The sequence below is a fragment of the Festucalex cinctus genome, chromosome 12 (assembly GCF_051991245.1).
Source record: "Festucalex cinctus isolate MCC-2025b chromosome 12, RoL_Fcin_1.0, whole genome shotgun sequence".
Lineage (NCBI taxonomy): Eukaryota > Metazoa > Chordata > Actinopteri > Syngnathiformes > Syngnathidae > Festucalex > Festucalex cinctus.
Genome location: NC_135422.1, coordinates 3,734,912 through 3,750,735, shown reverse-complemented (window position 1 = coordinate 3,750,735; position 15,824 = coordinate 3,734,912). Strand labels below are relative to the sequence as shown.

General features: G+C 40.1%; 2 protein-coding genes and 1 non-coding gene across 4 annotated transcripts; 1 reads left to right on the top strand and 2 right to left on the bottom strand.

Annotated features, from left to right (window-relative positions):
- Window positions 1–2,425: 2,425 nt before the first annotated feature.
- Window positions 2,426–13,131, bottom strand: LOC144031283 (protein L-Myc-1b-like). Of its 2 annotated transcripts, none has more exons than XM_077538264.1 (3): window positions 12,308–13,131; window positions 5,611–6,159; window positions 2,426–3,642 (listed from the first exon to the last, which is right to left on the bottom strand). In XM_077538264.1, the coding sequence occupies exons 2-3, from the start codon at window positions 6,104–6,106 to the stop codon at window positions 3,077–3,079; spliced, it is 1,062 nt and encodes a 353-aa protein (XP_077394390.1). In that variant the 5' UTR covers window positions 6,107–6,159; window positions 12,308–13,131; the 3' UTR covers window positions 2,426–3,076. The 2 variants fall into 2 exon arrangements, with proteins under 2 accessions (XP_077394390.1, XP_077394389.1); XM_077538263.1 differs by lacking the exon at window positions 12,308–13,131 and adding an exon at window positions 6,326–6,950.
- Window positions 11,439–11,512, bottom strand: trnai-aau (transfer RNA isoleucine (anticodon AAU)). Its single transcript has one exon. It is a non-coding gene; the product is annotated as a tRNA-Ile (tRNA).
- On the top strand, window positions 12,117–15,500 carry LOC144031276 (zona pellucida sperm-binding protein 3-like). Its single transcript, XM_077538251.1, has 8 exons — window positions 12,117–12,585; window positions 12,654–12,766; window positions 13,577–13,683; window positions 13,767–13,941; window positions 14,020–14,137; window positions 14,714–14,793; window positions 14,859–14,947; window positions 15,030–15,500. Exons 1-8 carry the CDS (start codon window positions 12,142–12,144, stop codon window positions 15,455–15,457), a joined length of 1,554 nt encoding a protein of 517 aa, XP_077394377.1. The 5' UTR covers window positions 12,117–12,141; the 3' UTR covers window positions 15,458–15,500.
- Window positions 15,501–15,824: the final 324 nt, after the last annotated feature.

Here is a 15,824-nt window from a genome sequence, read left to right as displayed (position 1 = left end):
AGGGCAGGAAGCTGTCAGCATAGTTTAGTTTTTGATGAAAATGATTGAAAGCTAGAGCCTTAGGTTCATTATAATGTCCATCCGTTATCAAATAAATAAATAAATAATGTCCATCTTTGGGCATGGTTATTTATCTATATTGGAAGATGATACTTTTGTTTTGTTTTTTGTAAACAATTGGATGTTATCAGAAGCATAGCATAGTTCGTTTGTTTGTTTGTTTTCTGAAAATTACTGAATGTCAACTCTTGTGTAGTATTTTTGTAGTCAAAAACTAACAAACTATTTACAAGAATGCATCCAATTTAAATTATGAAAGAATATAAGTGGGGCTTTTTCAAATGCGGGATTGTAAAAGTACAATTTCTGTGCGTTGTTGAGTTTTTGTACTCATGTTTTTGTCAGCTGAAAATGTGTCCTGAGGGGTGAAAGTGCGCAGGAAGTAGGTGAAATACCAGCCACCGATAAGGCCTTGACAAAGGAGAGGTGTGAGGCGGTTGGAGCGCAGGGTGTGCCGGGCTCGTCTATCAGGCTGTACCTGAACAAATCTGCGCTCTAAAGCGCAACTGACTGAGAATTCCACAGCCGGAGTCACCCGAGCTTGTCGGGACTCGTCTGCGGGGTCATCAACACGGTCACAAATTAACTGCAGTAACTGTATAAGTGGTCCTGAGTTCGGGGCACAAGCTGGGATAGGCTCCATCTAATCTGTGACCCAAAATTGGATGAGCACTGTAGCAAATGGACGGATAGATGTTTGTTTGTTTGTTTTTTTCAAACAGGGACAGACAAGATGGATGTGCAAAACATGAATATCAATTAAGGTGGGAAATGTAGTGAAAGTACACACACTTAAACACGCTGTTAATCTTTCAAATGAACATCATATTACACAGTTTCAACTCAACAAGCATAAAAACTCACCAATTTCTTGGATCACCGAGCACCAAAGTATCTAATAAAAGGTACATAAAATAGTAGAATTCTATTGAAATACAGGATTTATACAGGACACGTTAGAGCAGTGATTGTCAACTGATGGATTTGAACCCAACAGAACACCCCTAATGGGTGGGTCGAGGATAGGTAGAAAAAAAATACAGGACTGTAGCGACATGCTAAATTAGCGCCATAATTTATTTTCAATTTAACAAGATATAGATTGTAGATATTTACTGTAATTATTACTTTGTTTCTTTGTTATTGTAGTTATTTTTTCTCAGAAGTTTATGGTTTAGTGGTGCTAGGTCTGGGGCTTTAACACCCCTTCTGCTAGCAACATTGATGTTAGCTAGCTGTGTGGGCTAGCTAGTTGATTACTAATGAGCTGAGTAATAAATACAACTTACTAGCTAACACAAAACACTGCTAGGTTCAAAAATTAATGGGAGTGAAGCGCACTTTGTCCCTTTGAATGTATGTACATAGTATTTCCGAATGTACCCTTAGTTTGAGATGGTGTAAATGTTACATTGTACATTTCTGTTATCCATTGCTCTCGCTCTCTCACAATATGTGTTTGTAAGATTGTAAACATCTTTTAAAAACGCTATATAAACATACCTACAAAGTATATTTTTATAGGGTATTTCTACGTCACAGATTTTACCTAATTGCAAGGGTGGTCTGGAAAGTAAAACCACAGAGATGGAGGGGTTTTAGGTGCATACAAAATGTGTACTGTAAGCTAACATTAGCCATGGTTGCTACCTTTGGAGCATGACTTTTTCGCAATGGAGTGTTACTACTATAATGCTAATTGTTATCAAATTCAGTTTTACTTATTTAGAATGTATCAACTAAAAAAAAAAAAAAAAATCAAAAAGAGGTGATAAACTTACTACAGCATGTGACCTATTTTTTTTTCCCTGGAGTTTTTTTTTATTCTTTGTCCGTGTTTCGATTTCATTTCATAGTATGCATTGCACATTCAGTTGTCTCACTGAAGGTGCTCTGAAAGGCACTTTGAACACAAACCAGCAAGCGTGTGTAGTTAGCTTAAGTACTTTATGTTTTCAAATGCTATTTCTTAAAACTAGTTTTTCTTTGTTTTTAACTGTAAAAGTGGGCCACGTCTTGCGACAAGAAAATGCAGGTCTCAAGCACATCAAGTGCCGCTGTACAACCTCATGCCTGTAAATAGCATCACGTTGGATGCAAGTAGAGGTCCATATTGACACCACTCCCGTGGGAATGTTCTAAAGATGCCAAAAGTGCATTAAGTGTGTGCGAGTGGACTCGAGCATGCAGCCAGTCACTGCAGAGAGGAGGATGCAAAAGTGGTATTGCTCACATGCTCGCCAAGGGCAAATCTCAAGGACAAGCTGTCTCGGCTTGTTTTGGCCGGCAGTTTGCAAATAGAACAAAACACTGTCATGATTCAGGAGGCAGGATATCAAACAGTAGACTAGAAAAAGACAAACTGTTTAGTTGCAAATACGGTATCAAAATTTAATGTTGCTGTTGAATGAACATGCTTTCGAATCAACAAAAAAAAAAATCAGGAGATGCATTGCGTTCACAAAGTGACGTGTGAGTATAAAGTACAGCAGTGCAACGTATCAAAACTTTTTTTTTGTGTGCTTTTTTTTAACTCCGCATTTTCTTAAAACAAAATAGAGGCTCTTCAAACGCCTGGTGGGAAATCAAACATGAGAGTAAAGCTCGGCAACAATTGATGATTTTGTCATGCTCATCCGACCAGGAGCAATAAACTATTATTTACAGAGAACAGCAAACACACTCGCATCATACACGGACTCCACCCCATTATGAATGTCCAAACGATGGAATGAAGTCATCTCTGCTCGATTTAACTCATATTGTGAAGGATATCACACCACTTAACACACATTGGAGTCCCTCAGCTCCAATCACAGCATACCAGAAAACATCGTTTGCATTATCCTCACTGTATAACTGTGCAAAACAGGAAAGAAACCCCACACGCTGAGATACGACAAACCCGAATTGTCAGGCTCGGGGCAGCAATTCATCGAGTCCAAACATAACTGGAGGTTTTTAACATGAGGCATGTTGTCATTATAAAAAGTGACAGAAGTTCCCATTTGGAGGTTCAAGACCGCTTGAGCGCAGCTAATCTGCGCAGGAGATGCTGCTGCCGAACTTTGAGGCGTTTGCGCTCCTGAAGCTGTCGCTTCTCTTTAGCGTGCAGCTCCTTGAGGTATTCCGTGGCGTGGGTCAGGATGGCCACCTTGGGCGTTTTGCCCGACTCCAGACCCGGGATCTGATCTCGGAGGGCCAAAAACCTGTACCTCAGGTCGTTCCTCCGCTTCCTCTCCAGGTAGTTGTGGTTCTTTCTGCGGTCCGTGTCCTCCGCATCAGAGTTCAAGGAGCTTCCCGAGGGCGAGGTCGGACGGCCGGGCGCCGGACACGTACGCTTGTTTTGGAGCTCCTCCTCGTCGCCCTCCTCATCATCATCTTCGTCGTCGTCGTCGTCGTCCTCGTCGGTGTCGGGGGAGCGGGCGGCGTAGTTGTGCTGCTGCCGGTGAACCGAGGCGTGGAAGCGTTTGGGGCAGGGGTCCGCACGCACCGTGAGGGTCACGGGCCTGCGGACGTTCGCCAGTCGGGCCTGTTTGTGCTTGCTCTCCACCGTGACGACGTCAATTTCCTCGTCATCATCTGGAAATTAAACGGAAATAAAAATTGAATAGAGGGCTCTCTGTGAGAACGATTGCCATCTTTCATGAAGACAGTTACAAGTGGATATCAATGTCAAAATTTGTGCATTTTTAGCAAAGTGTGCAGTTATTTTCGTCTGTTTAACTGCCTTTGAAAAGTAATCCAACGTCTCGCCGTCTTGCTTGCTTAGCGGCTAAGAACTAGCTGTTAAACGGCAACATGCGCCATATAATAAAATGTCAGTGTAATGAAGTATTTTTTTAGCATCCTTAACTCATTTGCTCCCAAAGACGGATTTATACGTTATTTTTATGCTAGCGCATACAGAAGGCTTTGATGCAGCCTCTGAACTGAAGAAAATGCTTGAAGCACTGATAGTTATTACAAAAACGTCCAGCAGGTGGCAGCAGAGTATAAGAGATCAACCAAATTTTTTTTTAAAATAATTTCCTCACTTTTTTAAACAGCTTTGTGATGAAACTTAGCTATATTCTAATGCTAATTGCTGCAAAACTGAAACAGGTGGAAATATAGTTGGGGGGGTGTTTACCGATGAAAGAAGAGATGCTAATCTTTCTTTTGTATCCTGTATATTCTGTGGGCCTTGCAAACGCAGTCAAAAACCCAGTAAAGTGGGTTGCTTCAATGAAAATGGCTGGGAGTGAATGAGTTAATTAGCGATAAGATTTCAGAACAACGTTGTGATGTTTGCATCGGTATCAACAGTTTGTGAGGTGCCCCACTCGAAAAAATAAGTCAGCCGTTAATACTGCGACACACTGCCGGGAACAACTTCAAAACAAAAGCATTCCACGGGACTAATGTTAGTGTGTTACTGCATTTGGAAATATTTAATGTTTTTTTTTTTTTTTTTTTTTTTTATGAGTCTGTGTATAATTATGGTGTGTCAACGTTGGATCATTCTATAAGAAAAAAGTTGCATCTTATTCACTGGATTTTATGTTATGTTTTGAACCAAAATAAAACAACTGCTTTTACTCTGGAAAATAACGATCAATATTTTCTCACGTTACAGACCAAACCAGTAAGTGAATCATAATTTATCTTTGTGCAGTGTGAATTTGAAATAATGTCCTGTTTTTAAAAATTAAACTACTTTTGTAATCCAATTTGTCGATGAATAAATCGACAGATTAATCAATAATTGGAATAATGGTTAGTTGCAGCCCGACACAAGATCATGAGGCGTGCGACGCCAATTATCCAATTTCACTTAATGTGTGAAAATGAAAATTTATCTACTATAAAAATGCATCATTCTTTATCCATCTAGTCATGGTTTCAATAGTGCTAAATATGATTGGCTGCTTGCAGAGTTGAGTAAATGAGACACCTCTTTGGAGTTAATTGCCTCTAATGATTTTTTTTATTTTTTTTTTTATCCTCCTCACCAGCAGAGAACAAAGACTGATGTGTTTTCCTTTGATGATGCTCAACCCACTAAATAAATTAAAATAAATGTGTATTTTGGACGACAGAATAATCAATTAAACAGACACAGATTACACTCAACACATTTGTGGATAAACGGAGATAAATTACATCATCATTATTATTAAAGTTTTTGTGACATTATTATTGACATCAAATTCTTTTCATGTCAAATTCCCCCCCTGGCTCACGGAAGGTTGAGGAAAACTGCGTTTAGAGACAGCAGCAATCCAAATTAGGTGGCAATAGGAAGTGCATTCCACAGCCAAGCAAGCACATCACTATTTCCCCCACGCAGCCTCGAGGCATTGGAGCAGAGAAGAATCTAAGCCTTTGTCATGGACCACAAGGAACATTCATCAGCAATTGTAATGAGGGGACCTGGTGGCGGGCAGTATTGGCGTCCACCAAATGGAGAGTTCTGAAAGTTGTGTGCCTTTGCTGCTTGTGTGGTGCAAATGCTGGTGCCATGTTTTCACATTACGCATCGATTCCGCGGTCAGGCTGCGCCCTTACCGGAAGAGTCGCTCCGAGACTCGGAACCGGACGACGCCGTCTTCCTGCAGCTACTCGCCGGGTAGGTGAGGACAGCGGCGGGGTCGACACAGTCCGCCGCCGAGACGCATTGCGCTTTGGCCGGCCTCGCGGGGCTCTGCGGGCCCGGGGGAACTCCGGGAGGCGCCGGCTGAGGCGGAGTCGACTGGCGGCCGTGGACCGCCTTCTCCAGCTGCTTGCTGGCAGAGAAACTACTCCACATGCAGTCCCGGATGATGATGGAGCTGAGGTTGCGGAGCAGCCCCGGACCCTCGCACTCGTCGTCCTGAACCAGGACTCGAGACAACCAGCTCAGTTTGCCGTCCCCGCTCTGCAAAGTCCGGATGGGCGACACGGGAGGGGTGGGCAGCAGCTCGAACTTTTTCCAGATGTCCTCGCTTGGGGCGGTCGAATTGTAGAAATCCTCTTCGGTGTCATAATCGTCGAAAAAATAATGCTGGTAACAGTCAAACTCCATTGTTCGGCTGGGAGTGAAACAAAAATCCTCTTTGGGTTTAAGTCCTTTTGAGCCTGAAGGAAACATTGCAGTAAGTTAGCCACGGTATATTACATAATGTCCTATAAATACATTTCTGGGGTAGCTACTGGCGATGAGACCGGTCCGTTCAGAACTCGTACAAAACTCCACTTAACCTCGACCAAACTTTCACAAAATAGGCCACAAACTACTACTTACCGATGGCAAAATTCAGCTCAGCCACAAATCCACTGGTAAAGTCCACGAACCAAAACCTGCCCGAGTCGAGTTGTTCGGTGGCCTCTTTTTTTTTTTTTTTTTTTTTTTTGTTCTTTTGTTGGCTTTGTTTTAGTGGGCGCTTAAAAAGCCAACAAGTAGCGAGCTGCGGTTCCGCCCCGCAGTGCGTTTTTCGCGCCAGTCCAAATCCTGTTATAACCGCCACAAACGTGCAGGGAGGGGCCACGCAAATATCTGCAGCAGAAACAGCTCCCAGATCCGGGTAAGCCTCTTCATTTGCATAAGGGGCGGGGCGAGGCGGGGTGGGGCGTACAGCTCAACCTCTCCCCCTCCTACGTCACTACTCAGGCTTGAGCAAAAATCGATTTGGGGCCCTCATTTCTATTGATTATTGATCATTCATACAACCAACTATGAACTCTCTATGGAATGCCATTCCCGCCAGTAAAAAATAAAAAATAAAAAATCCCAAACCCCGCCTTCTTGTCAGTTTAAAAAAAATCCACCGGAAATGCGCTTCCATAACTCTCATTACGTATGCAATTTTAGTGCCAAAACAGCAACAAAGTGCAACAACAAATAATTTAAAAAAAATCTTTAGATATATCAAAATAATTTAAAATGTACAAAATTGAGCTAATACTTAAAACAATTATGTAAATAACCAGAGGTAGCTGTATCAATGTAACAAGAGTTTAAAATAACAAAAATATAAAGTTAAAAAATAACTATGTCATAAAAGTATGTTAAAAAAATTGCAAAACTTTAGTTAATTCCAACAATTAGCCGAGCAGACAAGTTCAATCCATGATATAGAAATGTGCATGATTTTACAGCATTTACGGCACTTTATTTTACATTTTAAAACACACTTTAAAATGCTAGAAAAATATTTTTATATTGAAAAGTAAATTGATCCAATCAAAACATACAGTGAGAGTAACATCCAATATCATTCCACACCATCATGATGCAGTAAGTTCCCCAAACAAGCTAAATATCTCATAATATACATCAATAATCATGCCCAAAGTTTTCCAATAAGGTATAAAATAAACCAATAGTTCTCGCTTAAAGCGTTGGTTTGTTATGATTGTATTATTGTTTAACTTTTGTCATGTGTTCTGCAAAGCACTTTGTCACAACTACAGCTGATGTGAAAGCACTACATAAATAAAAGTTGAGTTGACTTCAATAATCACTGATGAAGAAGGCTGAGCATGAAAAACTTCTCTTCTTCCTGATTTAGCGTTGAACAATAGCGTGCAGCCTCCAGTGGCAGAATGTGGAATTACATGCAAAAACCACAACAACAACAACGCTGAGTTAATACTTGACCGAAAAAAAAAATCATGAAATAGCGGGACTACAAACTTGTAATTCCAGCTTTGTTGATCCAAAATTTCTCCTGTCATGCTGATTACTTACAACTTACACAGTCTCCAGTCTCTGTTTAAAAAAAAAAAAAAAGAAAAAAAAAGATTTGATTTGAATGACCATTTGCACTTCACATGCATGCATCTAATGAGACAACACAACAAATGTGGTATTGAAAATTCTGAAAAAAAAAACACACAAATAATGCACTCGAAGTATTAAGATAAACCTTATAAAGCAAACATTTCTATCATCAAAATGGAACACTCCACGGGGGATGGAACCCTACGCACAGTAACGTAATCTGCGTAGTGATCTGCGGCTCTGATTAGACTCATTGTTTTCCTTTTTTGATTGACCTGCTGTTGGCAGATACTTTAAACAAAGGTGGAGGGAAACAGAGAGACTCGTTATACGCTATTGTATTGTTAAATACAGTAAAGGTCGAACCATTTGTATGATAATGCGAGTGCAAATAATTCAGAGCAAGTGAGTGGCTATTTCATTTCCATGCTAATACTCAGCATGTTGGGCAAAGTGAAGCAACAGTGGAAGGCTCCGACGAAGCGCGCCATCATATTGATCGTCACATGCTCGGCCTCCTCCTTAAATCGCACATCGCAGCGGGATGGACGAAAGCGGCGGTGTCGTGTTCAAGCTGAGTGACCGACATTGATTAGTGACGGTCATCTGTCTTTCTTTTGGCTAAACGGCCCGAGGTCAAGCACATGGTGGCGATAAGCTAGCTCAGGGGTGTCCAAACTTTTTCATTTGAGGGCCACATGCAGAAAATCAGAAGGACGCAAGGGCCACATAATGTTACGAAGAGAAATTGTGTTTAGTCCTAAAAATTGTATAAAATAATTTATTTGTGCTTTTGCATATTTAGAAAAATGATACAGTATATAAACCAATTTATTTGTAATATGGCAGTAGGGTTATTATAGTTTTGGAATTTTTCATTTTAGTTAGTTTTTATTTGTTTAGTTCTTTAAAAAATGCTTAATTTTAGTTTAGTTTGTTAGTTTCAGTATTATTATTATTTTAATATATATTACTTGTGCGCAATATTTAAAAACCACAGTGGGAGCGATGTCACCTTTTGGTGCTTTTCTATTGGCTGCTGCTAGATGACGTCACTTCTGTGTGACATACTTTCAAATGTCATTATTCCGGTTTATATCAAAATAAATCTACTAAAAATCACATTTAAAATCATCCCCAAAGGCTCATGCATTAAATTAATTACCAAAGACTAAAACGGAGGACGTTTGCTATAATTATGGTTAGTTTTAGTTAATTTTGTAAACATAAAATGTAGTTTCAGTTAGTATTTGTTTTTTAAAAAGCATTTTCGTTTTTCTTTTATTTCGGTAACAATATTGTTTTTTGAATTTTATTTTTTTCATTAGTTTCAGTTCACTAAAATAACCTTTAATAGCAACTGTTTTCCGATACCCTCCCTTCTTACTTTGACCATCTCCAAACATTTTTGTTTTTGTTCATTTATTTTAACTGAGTCAAATGCCATTTTTAGCATACGTCGCGGGCCACTGAAAAATGGACGGCGGGGCCGCAAATGGCCCCCGGGCCGTAGTTTGGACACCACTGACCGAGCTGAATAAGTGTGCGATCAGACCAATGATGATGACACAAGCGGCCTTTAGCATCCGAATGAAGCAGCCGGTGACCTGTTTATGTAAAAACTGGCTCGCTAGCATTGTTCCTTCGTGATGACTTCACACGCGTGCTAATACTTGTTGTCATTATTGCGGAAGTAAACTTACATAAAAAGTACACAGTGGATAACAGTATTTTCCCGGAAACCAAAACAACTGCAACACTTCCAAGCAACGGATTGTGGATTTAAAAAAACAAAACAAAACAAAACAAACAAACACACCTTTGTTCAAATGCCAGGTCTTTATGATGTAAAAAAATGAGACCAACAAATATACTTTTAAAAATCATGCCACCATTAATAGAACCTAAAACCCGTCTAACTCAGTTTCTAACAACTTTGTGAGATTACAAATAAACAACTGATATAATAAAATCATTAACAAAAGGTGGGAGCTATTACGTACAGTTACAAATACCAAAAATTCCTCAAACTTCTGCTAGAACGCAAACAAATGTCAATAAAAATGTATTCAGGGTGAAACATTGGCTCTTTAAATTGTGCCAAATTGTGTGGACTTCCATTTAACATGATCTTGAATGTGATTGGTTAATTCTGAACACTGTCACATCACTTGTCTTGTTTATACACGTCCTTTTTCTGAAAAGATTTCCTCATCCCCATTTCAGTTGTACAGGTTATGGGGGCACAATAATGCTACAATACATGATTATTATTTGCCATATATAAATTTGCCTGATTTCTGTGCATAGGGTTCCATTTCCACTTAGTGATGTTGTGAATGTGTGGAGAAAAAAAAAAAAAGAATGCTTGGATGTTTTTGCAAAATGAAGAGAAACAGTATGTAAAGTAAGCTTGTACATTCAAAGTAATAAACACACAAACAAAAAGTTAACTTTTTTTGTAAGTCAAAATATAGCCAAAGGGAACCACATCTATCTTTAAAATGGTATTTTACTCACCAGGGACTTTGCTGGGTTAACAATGCTTAATACTAACAATAGCCCCTCCCCCGTCTTAACTTCAAGTGGCCACTATTGTCTTTTATTGTGAAAGTAGCATATGTGTGAGGATGGTAAAGACACTAAAGAAAGGGGGGTGGGTTTAACCTCGCTTGAGCACTCGTGTTAGTCACATGACCCGTGGAGTATTCCGAGCGGTATCACACGGTCGGCAGTGAAGGAATTTGGATGCTTGGCTGTGACAATGTTGTACAAGAGGAGTCCTCTTTTTTTCCCCCACGACCTCTGCGACCCTCACGCTAACCTTTGACCTGTACATCCCGTCTCCGAGCAGGTTTCAAAACGGGTCCAGTCAACCAGAGAGTATGCATATCATGTGAATTATTCACACACGTTTTATTGCTCCCTTGGGAAGTCAAAACACCACCGCTCAGACACCCCCCTAAAAGAAGAGAGTGGGACAGCTTTACCTGCCAAAAATGACTTATTTTTTTTAATTGACATGTTATGTTACTACTTAACTGTGACCACTGTAGATGTAATTTTAGCATATATGGTTGTGTAGCCTATTATTTCTCAGTTTTTGGATCTTTGTAAATCATACCAGTACTGAACGCAATGCTGCAAATTCAAAACAATCACTTTTTTTTTTTTTTTTTTTCCAAAGAGAGACAACCGCTTTCCTGCTTGTAGTAGCACGCCCCTCGGTGGCTAAAATGAGTAGTTACATGTGTTTTAGGCACTGAGAAACGTTCAGTACTACAAAGCAGGAGGGGGTTAAAAAGACTTCAAATGTGAATTGCAATATAAAAGTCATTTTCAGTTTTTACTTTTAGCATTTACAATTAACTTTATCCTTCCTAATCACCTAACCAATAAATTACTCAAGTAAACGAATGACAAAATCAACAAACAGGGGCTAGGTCGTGGCTAAAATAAATTACAAACAAACAAACAAAAAAAAAAAAAACAAACAGAGAAAAATATTATTTTTCAACATTATATATATTTTGATAAATGGCAAGAGACTGAAATCAACATTTTGTTTGGCTGAGTACACATTACGTATATCACGGCATTGCCAATCGAAGCAGGAATTTATGAAAAAACGCGTTGGCCCGTACGGGGATCGAACCCGCGACCTTGGCGTTATTAGCACCACGCTCTAACCAACTGAGCTAACCGGCCATGTTGCCTGAGCACTGACATTGTATTTATATAGAATTTTTTTTTTCCATTCGGAAGAATCGCTCGTTTATACAAATTTTTAACTTATCTTTAACTTTCCTGTATTTAAGCGCAGTGTTAATACAGTACTTGTTTATAATGTTACAGCATCTTACAATAAAATGCCGTGGGTCACGGGACCTATTTGAGAAGTGAAACACTGCCCTCTGCTGTCAACTTGAACAACATGCGGAACATTCTTGTGCGCATTTGTGTGATCCTCCAGACTTTTAACTTAATGAAAAATCAAATTATGCTTAGTGATGTCCCAATATTCACTGTATTAAAAGTACCTTTATCGTCAAGGTCTTGCCTCAGCATAAAATAATGAAATGAGCCGCCTCAAATGGATTTTGTTTTGCATATCCCTTTGCTGATTGGCCCACGCGACCAAAATAATTCCTCAAGTAATGAAAACAAACATTGGCCGTTCCCACTACTGATTATCGTGAAACGGGAAAAGAAAGAAAATAAAAGAAAAATACCCTACATTAAAAAAAAAAAAATGTTTCCAAAAATATTGGCGCCTATTATGTCCTCCATTACCTTTAATAACCTCCAGCTGTGAACGTGCGTGGCTTTACGTGCACATGAACGAGGAAAGAAGTCGGAACGTGACAATCATGACAACAAGACAACTTTACACTTTGTTGTGTGTTTTTCTACTTTTTAGCGTCGGTTGCTGCAAAACGGGACCCGACGGCTCAACGCCAAGGCGGAACAAATTAACCAGATTGGGCGCCCCAAAGTACAAACCTGACACAATCCAAGTGAGCAAAGTCACTCGCGGCTTGCCTGACCACGACCCATCAGTTGGAAACGGCGGGCTCCGCTTGATGACACGCCTTCCGGACGTCTCCGTGACCTGCTCCGCCTTCGAGGTGGTCGTCCGGGTCAAGCAGTCTTTCTACGGATTGGGCGCGGATGAGTCGGAGCTGCGATTGGGTCCGAGCTGCCGAAGCAACGGTGTCCTGAGACCTGCCGGAGACCTGCTCTTCACATATCCGCTGACGGCGTGTGGCTCCCGGAAAGAGGTATTCTTTTCTTTTCATCATATTACATGCAATGGCCGAAATGACAACTTCATTTCCCACTGCGGCAGAGGCCACGCGACTTCTTGGTCTACAAATTCACTCTCCATTATGAACCTTCACACGAGAGGCTTCCAAGCGGAGCGTCTCGGATTGACGTCGACATTGAATGTCGTTATCAAAGGTATGAAGGCCTACTTACGTAAAAGAATAATATATCAGTGATGGGCAAATTATATTCTTGAGGTAGCCACAATTTAGGACCAAGCTAAAATTCTTCACAGTTTGGATTTTCATATTCGCACATTTTTTTCCCCTCCCCAAATAGTTTTTCATTTTAGGGTTTTCATCTGTGCCAGTGACGTAAAGTCATAGGCATAATAATTAAAATGCTCTGCCACTAGATTGTAGAAGTTACAATTAACATTAAATTAGTAATAATTATTAGCATGCAAACATGACATTTTAATGTCAATTCTTTGAGCTTTTGTATAACTAGGAAAGCGACGTGTAAACAAAGCAGTGGGAAAATAGTACATGCTCCTTCCTAGTCGCTTTGGAAAAGCTTTCCCACTACTTTGTTTCATGTTTACAAACGTTCCGTCCTCGTCGCTTTTGGTCACAGGGAAGATGACCCGGAAGTGTTTAAGGCGCACCGAAGGTGACATGGTAGGCGGAAACAAACAACTTTGCGTTCCCTCGCAAAGATTGCGTTCCCAACGCAAAGTTATTTGCTAGAGAATGCAGTTTTTTTTTTTTTTTTTTTTTTGCGAGGGCACAAATCTTTGCGTTACGCAAAATGTTTTGCGAGGGAACGCAAAGTTTTTTGTTTTGTTTTTTTCTTCCATGTCCCCTAAGGGACTCCGTACAAATGAGCCCCATTAGGCCTGAAAAATGAAATGATTGGTATGTCTTCTTTTATATATATATATATATATATATTTTTTTTTTTAATGAGAAACTGATCCACACCGGTCATGCTATCTTTGCCAAGGTACCACCATGTCTACCAGCTAGCAGTCAAGCCCACCTGGACAACTGCCCTTGTGCGAAAAACTCTGCGAGGCCAACCAAATGAGTTCCAAATCCATCTCATGGATGGTATGTCCAAAATACATCACACGAGTATGCTTTACATTCAGTGCAATATGTCGCCCAAAAAAAAAAAAAAGTGTCCGATTCAGATTCCTGGAGCAAACCGGTCAAAAATCAAGTGTTCCATCTTGGCCAGAAGGTGAACGTGCAAGTCTCCGCTCCACGTCTGCCCAACGGAAAGCGACTGTACATCAACTACTGCTTTGCTTCACCGGACACCGGCTCGTCGTCATCCCACAAGTACACGATCATCGGCAATTCGGGGTACGGATTGCGGACGGGAGGTTGCCGGTAATTCTCCTTGCTGTTCCGTTTGTGATGTCACCTTCATGCCTTCCACAGTTGCATGCTGGACAGCAAACGAGACCCCGGAGGGGCGTCTCAGTTCATCTCGCGTGCTAACGAGAGTCTGAGATTCTCATTCAAAGCCTTCCAGTTCATTTCTGAGCCAGACAGCGAGGTGACACCTGTTTTCTAGGTTTGGTCATGTGACATTCACAAGCTGAGCTGTGATTGGTCACCTGAGCCCTTGTGATGTCATTTTTAGTCAACAGCAAGTTGCAAAATGTGTTTATAACGGTACTAATTGTACATGGAAAATAATGAAAGTATCAAATTTATTATAAGCAAAATATTTAGTTTGACTGCCAAAAATGGCTAAATAAGAAAAGTATCCCTTTAATTGAAATTAATTTGAATATAATACAGTATTTTTAAATTAATTTTAATTTGAGTAATTACAAATATTTGTAATAATTACTAATAGATTAAAAATACATACAGATGTAAATACAAAAACAAGACAAAACTGTTATATCAAAATTACACAAAAAAAATACAAATCAGTCAAAAATTAAAATGTTAGACAAAAATGAGAAACAAACATTCAATAAAATATGCTACGAAAATATTGGCAAAAATATTACACAAAATATTCACTGAAAATACACACAATAGGAAATAAATAAATTATAATGAATTAAATAAAAATTCACAAAAACTCCTTAATTGCTACAACCAAGCTCTTTGTGTTCAGATCACCATTTACTGCAAAGCTTTTGCCACATCGAAAGAACCAGGTCCGGCGCAGAAATCATGCACTTATGGAGAGGATAGGTGAGACTTAAATCTGAATTTATTGTTCATCTTCTGCAAATGGATGTGACGTTTTTGTATCTTAGGTGGCAGGCCCTTTCAGGAGACGGCTCCATTTGCAAATGTTGCGATTCACAGTGCGTGACTGCAAAGTCAAAGAGAACAAGCACTGAAGGTATGCAAGATACCCACCCCCCCCCCCCCCCTCAATATTTTTTAAGTGTGTATTTTAATCATGTTTTGTTTTTTTGCAAAAGGTTCCGTAAGCAGCAGCTTGTTGGTTTCACATCAGCCACTTGTTGCAGAGGAAGGCTTACTGCATGTCAGAAGACTCGACAATCCCCGACTTGAGGACTTTTTGTGGCAAAATGCAGACTTACTCCAGAATGATGGTGGAAAAGACAACGCGGAGGATTATGGAGGAGAAAGTGTGATTCTAGAAGAAAAGAGGAAGAGAGAGTTTGCAGAAGTTGGATCAGGAGATGAATTTGAAGGAGACAAACGCATCGTCCATGACGTGACTGTGCAAAGAAATGTGCCACCATCTGATGCCAAAGGTGATGAAGGAAACGGGAATCCGTCGAATGGAACTCAAGAGACGGCAAGAACGCAATCCTCTGACGTCCGCAAGAATCAGCAGGCGGACGATCAAGAGTTGACGACTTGGTATTTTACATGGACGTAATATTACATCCATCTTCGCACAATAAAATTTGACATGCAATCAAGTGATGCGTTTTTCAATTTCTGACAATGAAGCACTGCATATGTAGATATTGATGCTATGTGAAACGTAAATAAAAACATTAATTGCATTAGTGGAATATTACTGAAGGAGAAAAATCCAGCAGTTTTGATCAATATTAGAAGGCGGCCATTTTGCACCTTGCTGTCGAGTGAAAGTGACATCACAGATGCTCACGTCTCTAACAACCAATCACAGCTCAGCTTCAGAAAACAGATGAGCTGTGATTGGTCGTGACGGACATCTTCAGTCGACAGCAAATGGCAAAATGGCCGCTCCCTGGGATGGATTTAAAAACCGGCTGGAT

Bases quoted from the DNA above. Each gene is read 5' to 3' on its own strand.
- LOC144031276 (XM_077538251.1), top strand. From the start codon at position 12,142: ATGAACGAGGAAAGAAGTCGGAACGTGACAATCATGACAACAAGACAA. The intron at 12,586-12,653 runs GTATTCTTTTCT...CCACTGCGGCAG, and splicing joins CGTGTGGCTCCCGGAAAGAG to AGGCCACGCGACTTCTTGGT. The intron at 13,684-13,766 runs GTATGTCCAAAA...TGTCCGATTCAG, and splicing joins CCAAATCCATCTCATGGATG to ATTCCTGGAGCAAACCGGTC.
- LOC144031283 (XM_077538264.1), bottom strand. From the start codon at position 6,106: ATGGAGTTTGACTGTTACCAGCATTATTTTTTCGACGATTATGACACC. The intron at 3,643-5,610 runs GTAAGGGCGCAG...TTTAATTTCCAG, and splicing joins GTCTCGGAGCGACTCTTCCG to ATGATGACGAGGAAATTGAC.